General features: G+C 36.0%; 1 protein-coding gene across 1 annotated transcript in view; it reads right to left on the bottom strand.

Moving 5' to 3' along the window:
- Positions 1–8022, bottom strand: part of LOC102802987 (post-GPI attachment to proteins factor 6-like) — a 59515-nt gene extending 51493 nt beyond the window's left edge. Inside the window, exons 1-2 of the mRNA XM_085503065.1 lie at positions 7941–8022; positions 1755–1947 (exon numbers count right to left, since the gene is read on the bottom strand). Coding sequence (XP_085359191.1) covers positions 1755–1947; positions 7941–8022 — 275 coding nt within the window. The remainder of the gene's footprint in view (positions 1–1754; positions 1948–7940) is intronic.
- Positions 8023–13241: the final 5219 nt, after the last annotated feature.

Below are 13241 nucleotides of genomic sequence, written 5' to 3'. Positions count from 1 at the left end.
GCTCTGGAACAGCATGCAAAATCAGCCATTTTGAATACATGTATATATATATATAACATGATGTATAACGAATATATAAAATTTGAATATAATCAGTCAAAGCATTTAAGAGATATGGCTCTAGAAGCCCAATCATTAAAACAAAATGGCCACCAGTCAGCCATTTTTAATCCAATCTGAAAAATAAAATGACGTGCATCAGGAACCCGTAATGTCTAATGTATGTACCAAGTCAGAAATGCTTGATATTTGATGATTTTTTAGCACAAAAATGGCCACCATTTGGCCATTTTGAATAGGATCGTCAAACCAATATGTCTCTCTATCTACATGTGTATGACATGATGTATAATGAATATTTAAAATTTGAACATAATCAGTGAAAGTCAGATATATGGCATGAGAATCACATTCATTAAAACAAAATGGCCACCAGTCGGCCATTTTGAATTTTATCTGAAAAACAAAATTATTTGCATCAAGGTCCCATAATGTCTAATGTATATACCAAGTTTGAACAAAATCCATCAGTAAATAGCCGAGAAATGCTTGATTTTTAGGATTTTTTAGCACAAAAATGGCCGCCATTCGGCCATCTTGAATCAGATCGTAAAACAAAATGATGTGCATCAAAGTCATATAATATCCAACGTATATACAAGGTTTGAACAAAATCCATCTGTAAATAGCCGGGAAATGCTTGATTTTGATGATTTTTTAGCACAAAAAGGGCCACCATTCAGCCATTTTAAATTAATAGGATCGTCAAACCAATATATCTGTATATCTATGATATGATCTATAATGAATATTTAAAATTTTAACATAATCAGTCAAAGCAAGTCAGAGATATGGCACTAGAAGCACATTCATTAAAACAAAATGGCCACCAGTTGGCCATTTTTAATCTTATCTGAAAAACAAAATGATGTGCAGCAAGGTCCCATAATGTCTAATGTATATACCAAGTTTGAACAAAATGCATCTGTAAACAGCCGAGAAATGCTTGATTTTTAGAATTTTTTAGCACAAAAATGGCCGCCATTCGGCCATCTTGAATCAGATCGTAAAACAAAATGATGTGCATCAAGGTCCTATAATGTCTAATGTATATACCAATTTTGAACAACTGTAAACAGCCGAAAAATTTTGATTTTGATGACTTTTAGCACAAAAATGGCTGCCATTCGGCCATCTTGAATCAGATCGTGAAACAAATTGACTTGCATATGTATAATATCATGTATGATGTATGTGTGAAGTTTGATTGTGATTGGTCCAGGCATTTCTAAGATACAGGTCTGGATGCACGCACACACACACGGACGCACGGTCAAACCATAAGTCCCCGTTTTCGTACTGCGTCTGAACGGGGACTAAAATAATTATATTTGGCGTACCAGGTTCATTAATGAGATTTTTTTGGAGAAAGATGACACTGGGTGACATTGTAATGAAATTTTAGGCGGTCTACTTTCAGGAAGAAAAAAAATGTATCAAATTTTAGATTTGCTTCTGCAATAGTTTCTTTTTCTTGGGTGATCCAACTGCCAGCGTTGAAAATCAGCATAGGTGGATTTTTCAATGAAAATTGAAGTCCATAAAAATATTTGATGATCATTTTTTTGAAATTTTAAACCTCAAACAAGGGCCCACCAGACGTGAAGTCGCCCAGGCCGATTTTTTGGATGGGTCAATTTATGACAGAATCCGGTATAGTTCAATATAAACCTTTAGCAGAAAGCTAGACTTACATCTGAACGTTCATTTGCTGACAGGAATCATCCCCCTTCTGGAAGGCCGTAAAATGCCACATAGACTCGGTAACGTGACTTGCCATTTTGTAGTGGAATAGCTGAACATTCCTATATCCTTTGTATTCAAATACTTCAACTGGTTGATACCACTGTGAATTGGAAGCTACCTCCTCATTGCCTGTCCTGTATTCTGAAATAAAAACATGTACATGTATAAGGCATCATCAAATTAGTTTGATCCTACCTTAATAAAATTGCAGTGACCATCATGACCATGTGTGCTTGAAACCATTGAAATAAAATTTCAAAAATACGCATATATGTTGGGAACCATACCAAATACACATGTTTTTAATGATCACATCATCAATTTATGCAAAACAGTATTTTTTCAGCAGAAACATCTGATGATGCCTCCCCTTTATTATTAATACCCCTCCCCCTCCTGCTTTTCATTCATTACATGTAAACAAACAAGTAAATTTGAAAATATTTTCAAAAGCCATTTTCATTTCAGCTACTCTAAATGAAGTGATATTAATGCACTACTATGACATGTTTTATGACAATTGTGTTTATATTGAAATCTGAAACATCTGTCTGTAGACAACATTATAGTAATTAATTTATAAGATGACATAAGCTATGACATAATCCATCCAAGCTAGTTTAGAAACAGTTACAACCTAATATAATGGATATTTTGGTCTATTTTTGGTGTATTTTTGGTCTATTTTTGGTCTATAATTTATTGCTACTCCACCATAGTAAATGATGGCAAAACATATTCTACATAGAGTGTATGTATCAGTTAATTTAATTTTCATGCTTTTAACCATTTTTTTATACTCCATATTCACGGACATTTAGACTTTCAAATACCTACTTATTTAGGTTTTTATTTTTATGATTAGGCAATTTTTTCTTTCTTTCAGAATTCATATTTAAAAAAACGGAACTATGTAAATAATACTTATTGGTATTTGTTTTGTAAGATATACATATAAGATGGTAATTCATACAATCAAAGAAGAATTTATAAGTTGGTTACCAAGCTTGTCAGTCATACAGTATGAATTATAGTAATAATGGGGTAAGGAATAAAACATAATTTATTATTATTTAATTTTTTGGTAATGAAACAAATGGAGCCAATGACCTACACAGAAATTGATCACAACGTATTTTCAAATCTTTATTTTTAATATTTATTCAAATCATCAAGTTATTCAAATATCACAAATAATGAAATAAAAAGATGTGTGATGTCATACAGTGTGAAGTTAGGCACTGATACAATGCAAAGTAATGTTAATAATAGTTACAACAAACTGTGGTTGGAATGACAACACAGCTGACAATAGTGTTATAGTTTCTCAGTTGGCAATGTTTCAAGTTTTTTTTGGAAAAGTTAAGATGAGAACTTAATTTGTGTTAAAGCTCACCAGTTAGCAGTCAGGGATTGTCATTTATGCCAAAAAATGACACCATTCCCAGACACAAAAATGTTACTATTAAAATGCATCACGAATAGGAGTGCAAAATAAAATTGCATTTGTTGTACATTGTATACATTAAAATATTACGTACTACTATGAGAGCAATATGGTATAATAATAATAATAATAATAATAATAATAATAATAATAATAATAATAATAATAAATGTGTGGAGATATTTTTCAACCCCCACCCCCATTTAATGTCCGTATGTACAACACCTAGACAAGAATCTATGTTAAGTGTCACACCCCAAGTCTATCATGTCAGGAAATGTCTTACCTAGACAAGAATCTATGTTAAGTGTCACACCCTAAGTCTATCATGTCAGGAAATGTCTTACCTAGACAAGAATCTATGTTAAGTGTCACACCCTAAGTCTATCATGTCAGGAAATGTTTTACCTAGACAAGAATCTATGTTAAGTGTCACACCCTAAGTCTATCATGTCAGGAAATGTCTTACCTAGACAAGAATCTATGTTAAGTGTGACATCCTAAGTCTATCATGTCAGGAAATGTTTTACCTAGACAAGAATCTATGTTAAGTGTGACACCCTAAGTCTATCATGTCAGGAAATGTCTTACCTAGACAAGAATCTATGTTAAGTGTCACACCCTAAGTCTATCATGTCAGGAAATGTTTTACCTAGACAAGAATCTATGTTAAGTGTCACACCCTAAGTCTATCATGTCAGGAAATGTTTTACCTAGACAAGAATCTATGTTAAGTGTCACACCCTAAGTCTATCATGTCAGGAAATGTTTTACCTAGACAAGAATCTATGTTAAGTGTGACACCCTAAGTCTATCATGTCAGGAAATGTCTTACCTAGACAAGAATCTATGTTAAGTGTGACACCCTAAGTCTATCATGTCAGGAAATGTTTTAATAGACAAGAATCTATGTTAAGTGTGACACCCTAAGTCTATCATGTCAGGAAATGTTTTACCTAGACAAGAATCTATGTTAAGTGTGACACCCTAAGTCTATCATGTCAGGAAATGTTTTACCTAGACAAGAATCTATGTTAAGTGTCACACCCTAAGTCTATCATGTCAGGAAATGTTTTACCTAGACAAGAATCTATGTTAAGTGTGACACCCTAAGTCTATCATGTCAGGAAATGTCTTACCTAGACAAGAATCTATGTTAAGTGTGACACCCTAAGTCTATCATGTCAGGAAATGTTTTACCTAGACAAGAATCTATGTAAGTGTGACACCCTAAGTCTATCATGTCAGGAAATGTTTTACCTAGACAAGAATCTATGTTAAGTGTGACACCCTAAGTCTATCATGTCAGGAAATGTCTTACCTAGACAAGAATCTATGTTAAGTGTGACACCCTAAGTCTATCATGTCAGGAAATGTCTTACCTAGACAAGAATCTATGTTAAGTGTCACACCCCAAGTCTATCATGTCAGGAAATGTTTTACCTAGACAAGAATCTATGTTAAGTGTCACACCCTAAGTCTATCATGTCAGGAAATGTTTTACCTAGACAAGAATCTATGTTAAGTGTGACACCCCAAGTCTATCATGTCAGGAAATGTCTTACCTAGACAAGAATCTATGTTAAGTGTCACACCCTAAGTCTATCATGTCAGGAAATGTTTTACCTAGACAAGAATCTATGTTAAGTGTGACACCCTAAGTCTATCATGTCAGGAAATGTTTTACCTAGACAAGAATCTATGTTAAGTGTGACACCCCAAGTCTATCATGTCAGGAAATGTTTTACCTAGACAAGAATCTATGTTAAGTGTGACACCCTAAGTCTATCATGTCAGGAAATGTTTTACCTAGACAAGAATCTATGTTAAGTGTCACACCCTAAGTCTATCATGTCAGGAAATGTTTTACCTAGACAAGAATCTATGTTAAGTGTGACACCCTAAGTCTATCATGTCAGGAAATGTTTTACAAAGGATAGTTGATTAGATATAATGTGTACATATTTTAATAATTATCCAAGAACCAACACATACCAAAAATTATATCTCAAAAAATTTGGGACGTGAATCCCTCTGACGACGAAAACGGTGATAATAACCAAGGGGTGAGAGACTTTTTCCCCGGCAATAGTGAACCAATAGTTTCCGGGACACGCAGTGATCAGTGAGGCCTCAAATGACGCATACCATTATGAATTTAGGATGTGAATTCAGTTTTATTACAGATTCCAGGGGAACAAACATTTGTGATGTAATTCTCTCTGGTGAGAGAATAGTCAAGGATAAATATACATGGTGACAATAATGCAACATTTTATTTCCTGTCTTTGCGAGTTTTCGCGCCCAGGAGGTTTTATAAACTTATGGCAGTGAAATATGTTTTATTTTTTACCTACCTACCTATTCTTTCGTTGAAAACATGTTTAGGCAGAAAATTGGGAAATTTTCTTATGAGACATACTTAAATGTTTTGTAAATGTAATGTTACAACAAAAATATTGCGCAGTGACACCATTTGTATTACTTGATTATAGATTCCTTGGGAACAAATATTAATGATGTAATTCACGCTAGTGGGAGTATGGGTGAAAAAGGTCAAAAACGTTTTTAAACGTGAATTTCACAATGAACCTTTTGAAACGAATCAATGTTGGCAATCAGCTCCGCTAGGATTGCCCTTATAATCACTTTTGTAGGTTTGTGTGTGTGTATGATTTCCAGTGTTTTCAAGTATTATTTCTTCTGTGATTTATTTGGCTTGGCTGACTTTTCTCAAACTTGGCAGGTAGGTCACAGGTAGTTATTAGGAAATAAAATTTGGTCCACCGTTGCCATAGCAACAGCCAAAAACTGATTCGTGAATACTTTTGCCCCAAATTTATTACCTCCTACCAGTCTTGTAATAGCAGTGTTCAAATGATCATGCTTTTTATTTTGGCTACATTGCGCACTCATAAGAGATCACCAGTGCCGACACTGTTACACTGTATCAAAGTAATCCAAATGCAACTTTGAACTTTAAATGAACTGTAAATGCTGCCTCAATCTAGAAAATACTATCGCAAAACTGTATTACAGAGCAAATTGACCTGAAAGTTGGAGTAACTTTTCACCAGCAATGGCTTTTAACTACTCTGTGATTTTGTTTGGCTTGGCTGATTTTGTCCATACTTGACAGGCAGGTCGTACCGTCACTAATTGAAAAAAAAAACTTAGCCAACTGCTGCCATGGCAACAGCCAAAAAACTGATTTTTGAATACTTTCGCCCCAAATGTATTACCTCCTACCAGTCTTGTAATAGCAGTGTTCAAATGATCATGCTTTCTATTTTGGCTATTTTGCGCACTGGTAAGAGATCACCGTCGCCGAATGAACTGTAAATGCCTTCAATCTAGAAAATATTATCGCAAACGGTTGGAAATAATAAATTTAAAAACAGAATACGTCCTAACATTAAAATAAAGTAACTTCTAAAGACTGAATGTTTTTTGGCAAACTTCGTATAGGGATTTTAGTTATAAACCGATGTTCATGTCCAACAGCCGAAAATATGTTGCTTGCTTTTTGAGCGGAGCGGATCGCCAACCAGCTTATCAGCTTGTCCTGGTTATCTCTGGTGCAACTGCAGTCTTTGGAACAAACTTGATGGACTCTAAAACGCAATTTATGGTGCGCGACTTAAAAACGCAACTTAATGCACATGAATTTCCTAACAAAGGTTTAAATGTTTTAGTTGTCTTAGTGTGGCACTGGTGTGTGGAAAGCTGTCGAATAAAATGGCGACAACCTTCAAACACATTGTTATGCTAATTTGATTTCTGGCATGTTAGTTGACAAAGAAATGAAAGATTTCTTGAATTTTCGGCGAAAGCTACGTGAATTTGAACCAAAATGTTATCTGCAAGACACAGAATACAACTGTGACAGCCACTGAAACGCAATTGAAGGCAAATGAACACGTCAAGCAAAAAGGACTTTTTCGAGTCGTGGCGGAGGCACATACCATTTTGACTCTTGAGGGGAATGGAAATCAGTTGATTTGAGGGTGTCGTTTTTATGCTTTGAAAAAATGCAGACCTTGAACGTACTTTTTGGACTTTAGTACAACGTCATTTTTGTTTGATTACCTAATGTTTTTGGGTTCATGTGCTGCAAGTTACAGAGCACATACTTAAGCGGCCGTCCCTCAGTAAATAATGAAGCAAAGGCTTTTTCGATGTCGAAATCGCGAAACTCACCTTTTTTACACAAACTGGGAAGTTCGAATTACTAAACGAAGTACAGGATGACAAAGATAAAATATCCAAGAATCAACACATACCTAAAATTATATCTCAAAAGTGAATATTCGTGGTGTATTTTAAGTCTAACCGGACTATAAGTGAAAATGTGTTAGTACTCTAAATATCCAAACATATTTTAGTATAAGGTAGTAACTAAACTGATTACAATACACAAATAGGGAAACAAAATCAAATAAAAGACCAAATAATAATAATAAAAAAATTAACATAACAAAATATATATGAGTAAAAATTGTTGTGTTTTCCACCGCTGTTTCACATTATCACGACATCTCTACTTTCAAATTCACACAGTTCTAGGCTATCCAGTTTATAAAGTGTCAACCCATTAGTTGTACAACAACGACGCCAATCTACGGACAGTCAGATACAGTACAAACACAATCGGTACCTTCTAAAAATATGAATAAATAGATCTTACCCGGTGAAGCAAATTCTGTGATAAAGAAAAACACAAACCACCGTAGACACAGGTGAACACAATATTTACCCATATCCGCCATTTGTTAATATGGTGACCTTTGACTGACCCAACTATTTCGTCCGCAGAGGGCGCACATCGCATCGGTTTGTGTTACGAAGTGACTCATGAGGAAACAAGATTAGGTACTGTGTGGACTTGTACGTTGTACATGACGTCACTTGGACTAATTATTCATATTTATCGTAATATCTTGGCCTTGGCCAACAACAACTGAGTTATACATGAAATAAGGCCAAGGTTGAAAATAAACGTTTCAGTCTAGTATTTTCTGTACATCATGTTCTGTACATTTTTCAATTTTTTCACTCACTCACACTTAAGTTTGATTTATTTTTATCGACATATTTACACTATTACTCATTTTAGCGCGTAACATAATGTATAGTACAGTTAGCTACTGTAACACACTTAATGCAATACTCTCAGTGCAACAAAACCATTTTTTGTATCTTTGTAAATAATTATAAATATTAATGTAAGTTGAACAAATGTTATTATCGTCCAATAGACACTATTTTCCGTTTGCCGTAGCTAGCTGGATAATTTGTGTGGATGTGATAATAGTAATACATCTGTGTTTTAGTGGACGTCATAAGTAAAGTCTCGGATGTAGTTCAATCCCAATGTGCAAGATCGTCCACTGACTAATTTAATACTAATTTAATTAATTTAATAATAATACATCTGTGTTTTAGTGGACGTCATTAGTAATGTCCCGGATGTAGTTCATTCCCAATTTGCAAGATCGTCCACTGACTAATTTAATATTCCATAACATTTTGAGATTTTAGATGAATAATTACTGCGGCAGCATTTAAACGCGCCTCCTAAATTAAGCTGGATTTGTAAACAATGTAAACTCACTAAGTTAGGGGGCATTGCTTGTCAAATTGTAGACATGTTTGTCTAAGGGATGGGACCTAAAAATTAGAGCAGAATATCTACTTTTAATATATCATAAATTGTTTGGCAAAAACAGCATCATTTTAAAATTTCTAAAATTGTTTTATATATTTTCAAAGTGGGAATGCAATTCTTCGTATTTCCTCTCTTGTTGTAGGCCGTATACTAGTAGATGTACAGAACAATACGAGATAATGATGTTAATAACCCCGTAGTTAATAAACAACATCGTTGTAGAATGGAAATTGGGCGGGTTTGTATAAGAGACTATTATACAGTTATACAGTTCTACGTGGTTTAACATTGTTAAAGCGGAGGGACGTAACCTGCGCATGCGCGGGAATTGAGTCACAAGCAACGATAACAACGCATACTAAAAACGCAAAGGCTCATAAAACAATGCACATTATTTACGAGAATCCACTAAACCGCGAAGAAAGTTCAAGAACTTCACCGCGCATGTGCAACCTCGCCCGGTTTTAGCGCACGAAAAATTTTTCGCTTGATACCGGGCTTCAAAAGAGCAATTACAAGTTTGTAATTTTGCACGAATTACAACATTTAATATAGAAATGCTTTATACACTTACAAAAAATAAGATTATTGTACGAATTATAACATTTAATATAGAAATGTTTTATACATTTACAAAAAATAAGATCTTTGTACGAATTACGGAAGAATAAAAAAGCTGATTAGGATTTACACCATTTCCCAATTCTGCGAAATTACATTTTTGTATTTAATTAAATTACATGTACTTTATTACGAAAATAAAAACAATTGATTACAGCTTACGAAAATACCCCTTGCCGACCCTCAAAATAGGTATTCATCATTAATAAAAAATAAAAAAACTACTCACTTGTGCCAGGCGATTAGATCCGTGGTACACCGTGGCCATTCCAGGATGTAAACTCGTTCTTACAAATAAATAAATACAACATTAGTATGTTAGGCCCATTTTATAGTATGATATTTCAATCGTGTGCATGCGACGCAAAACTTAATATATTGCCAAATATTTTGATTTTTAAGTATTTCCATGAGATAGCAAATTTAGTATTTTTTGGCAAATTTGTAATTCATTATCAGTATCAGTGTGTTTAAATTTCCGTCGATTAACATTATGGCATTTTACGTCTGTCAAATATCGGCCAAATAAATACGTGGAATCATTAATTACTAAGGACCTGGCGTAGAATTGGAAATTACTCCAAATAAACAAATGTCCAATTCGGGAACAGGATAATAGTATATTTGGTTATTGACGAAATAGTAGGGCGCCACCAGACGGTGAGGCTTAGCAAGTGCGTCGTGTTTCTATCATGAAGTTGACGCTGATTGTACACAAAGAAAGCCGCTCATCCCGCCATTGGATGGCGGCACATCGTGTATGTGGTGTTTACAAAGGACGTGCAGATGATCCGTGGTTCATCTTGACCAATAAATAAAAGACACGCCCACAGTTGGACAACCAATCATTTTATTCTGTGCTAAATGTGCAACACCAAAGTCCCGCCATTTATTTCTCATGGTTGTTCAATCATAGTCGTCTGCACTAGTATCGCGAGTTCTAAGTTTGATTTACTAAGTGTTTACTATGTTGGTAAAACCGCGCAAATTCATTTTACCGCCACTTTACAGCGGTTTTCACACAGACACCAGTTAATTCCGTTACCCAATGGCTGAAGCAATTTCACATCGACCAGACACGCCCCAAAACAGATGACGAGATTTGACAGGATCGGCCAATGCGCATGCGTATAAAACAGCTGGTACTAATATCCTAATATCCTAATTTCCTAATAACTTATTTTGCACTCGTACAAATGCAAAATACATATTGATTAGATTGGTTGGCCATCAAGTACCATCCTATGGCACCCAATTCATATATCACCAATACCATAGTACAGAGTTATGTTAACAACGAGACACAAATTAGACTAATATACTAAATTTGTATTTAATTAATTGTAAGGATGAGATTACATTGTGAAATGGCTACGATGTACCACGGATCCGAGTATCATGGTGATTTCTTTACACGCTCCTACTTGACGAATTAAACATTAAGCTTGTACCACATTTGCTCTATTAAAAGTACATCTACAACATAAGCTCATTTATTGTAACTGGATCATTGAGATAAGACTTATGTATAGACACACCTACGTCATTCACACAAGCACATGTGTTTCTTTCTCCAGAAGTCGATACGAGTGAATCAGAATTCTTCTTCGTGCTACACAACAGGCTAGGTTGTTTAGCGTTAAATTTAATGAACGGAAAATTTTCTGATTACTTCAATTTGACTCGAAACGTCCGAGCCAGTATCGTTTTGCAAACGAGGGTTAGAAGCTTTGAAATTATTTCATAACTCATATTCAGTAGTGATATAAGACGTCAATTAGCAATGACACGTATTCTGTTTTCGAATCAGTGTAATGACACCGGTACGAAAACATCAGGGACTTTGCCAGAAATGAAAATAAAAATATAGAAAACCAAAAATGTTTCCACCACCGAAAAACAACAACAACAACAATAATAATAATAATAATGATAATAATAATAATAATAATAATAATAAACACATGTATTTTATCGACTGATATGGAACATACGTGACATTATCGATGATCATGTGCCAGTATTATCAAAATATACAATGTGTGTACAATATACTACTGTCACGTGTTAAGTTACTATATATCAATTATTTCAATCGAATGAAAAATAAAGTTTATTTCGATAATAACGCTTTCTCCTGGCGGGAAGTCTCTGTCCACACTCCCCCACAGTCTATACTATTTATCTGGTTCACATTTAGTATAAACGATATAATTAATGGTATGTCCACTTATTAATCGGGGTACATTGCCAAACCATCATATCTGTACCGTATGTGGTCTTTGTGAATGAAGGCATTAAATGATTCTCTTTTTGGACAGTCACACACTATTGCAATATATTTACGTTAATCGCATCAGAGCTTGCCGAGATAAGCATACACACGGTTCAAGAACGAAACTTTTTTCTACATTTTAACGATACATTCCCACCAATATATAAAATTCAAACACCTACATGTGCATTTGAGGTGCAAGGCCTATAATACAGGAATAAAGTCATACATTACATTACCATACATACATTTCACTCCAACTAAGGCACACAAGTTAGCCTGGGTGTATGTTTGGCTCAGTAGGTTTGCAGATTACTTGTACTGGTTGTAGTCGGCGTATCGGACACATACGTGGACAGAGATACAGACAGACACACCGGAGCTAAACATGCGTAGACTGGTTGTAGTCGGCGTATCGGACACATACGCGGACAGAGATACAGACAGACACACCGGAGCTAAACATGCGTAGACTGGTTGTAGTCGGCGTATCGGACACATACGCGGACAGAGATACAGACAGACACACCGGAGCTAAACATGCGTAGACTGGTTGTAGTCGGCGTATCGGACACATACGTGGACAGAGATACAGACAGACACACCGGAGCTAAACATGCGTAGACTGGTTGTAGTCGGCGTATCGGACACATACGTGGACAGAGATACAGACAGACACACCGGAGCTAAACATGCGTAGACTGGTTGTAGTCGGCGTATCGGACACATACGCGGACAGAGATACAGACAGACACACCGGAGCTAAACATGCGTAGACTGGTTGTAGTCGGCGTATCAGACACATACGTGGACAGAGATACAGACAGACACACCGGAGCTAAACATGCGTAGACTGGTTGTAGTCGGCGTATCGGACACATACGCGGACAGAGATACAGACAGACACACCGGAGCTAAACATGCGTAGACCGGTTGTAGTCGGCGTATCGGACACATACGTGGACAGAGATACAGACAGACACACCGGAGCTAAACATGCGTAGACTGGTTGTAGTCGGCGTATCGGACACATACGTGGACAGAGATACAGACAGACACACCGGAGCTAAACATGCGTAGACTGGTTGTAGTCGGCGTATCGGACACATACGTGGACAGAGATACAGACAGACACACCGGAGCTAAACATGCGTAGACTGGTTGTAGTCGGCGTATCGGACACATACGCGGACAGAGATACAGACAGACACACCGGAGCTAAACATGCGTAGACTGGTTGTAGTCGGCGTATCGGACACATACGTGGACAGAGATACAGACAGACACACCGGAGCTAAACATGCGTAGACTGGTTGTAGTCGGCGTATCGGACACATACGTGGACAGAGATACAGACAGACACACCGGAGCTAAACATGCGTAGACTGGTTGTAGTCGGCGTATCGGACACATACGTGGACAGA

Source organism: Saccoglossus kowalevskii, chromosome 9 (genome assembly GCF_978046115.1).
Source record: "Saccoglossus kowalevskii chromosome 9, keSacKowa6.1, whole genome shotgun sequence".
NCBI classification, from domain to species: domain Eukaryota; kingdom Metazoa; phylum Hemichordata; class Enteropneusta; family Harrimaniidae; genus Saccoglossus; species Saccoglossus kowalevskii.
The sequence above is the reverse complement of the archived record's forward strand: the minus strand, read 5'-3'. Positions and strand labels throughout refer to the sequence as shown.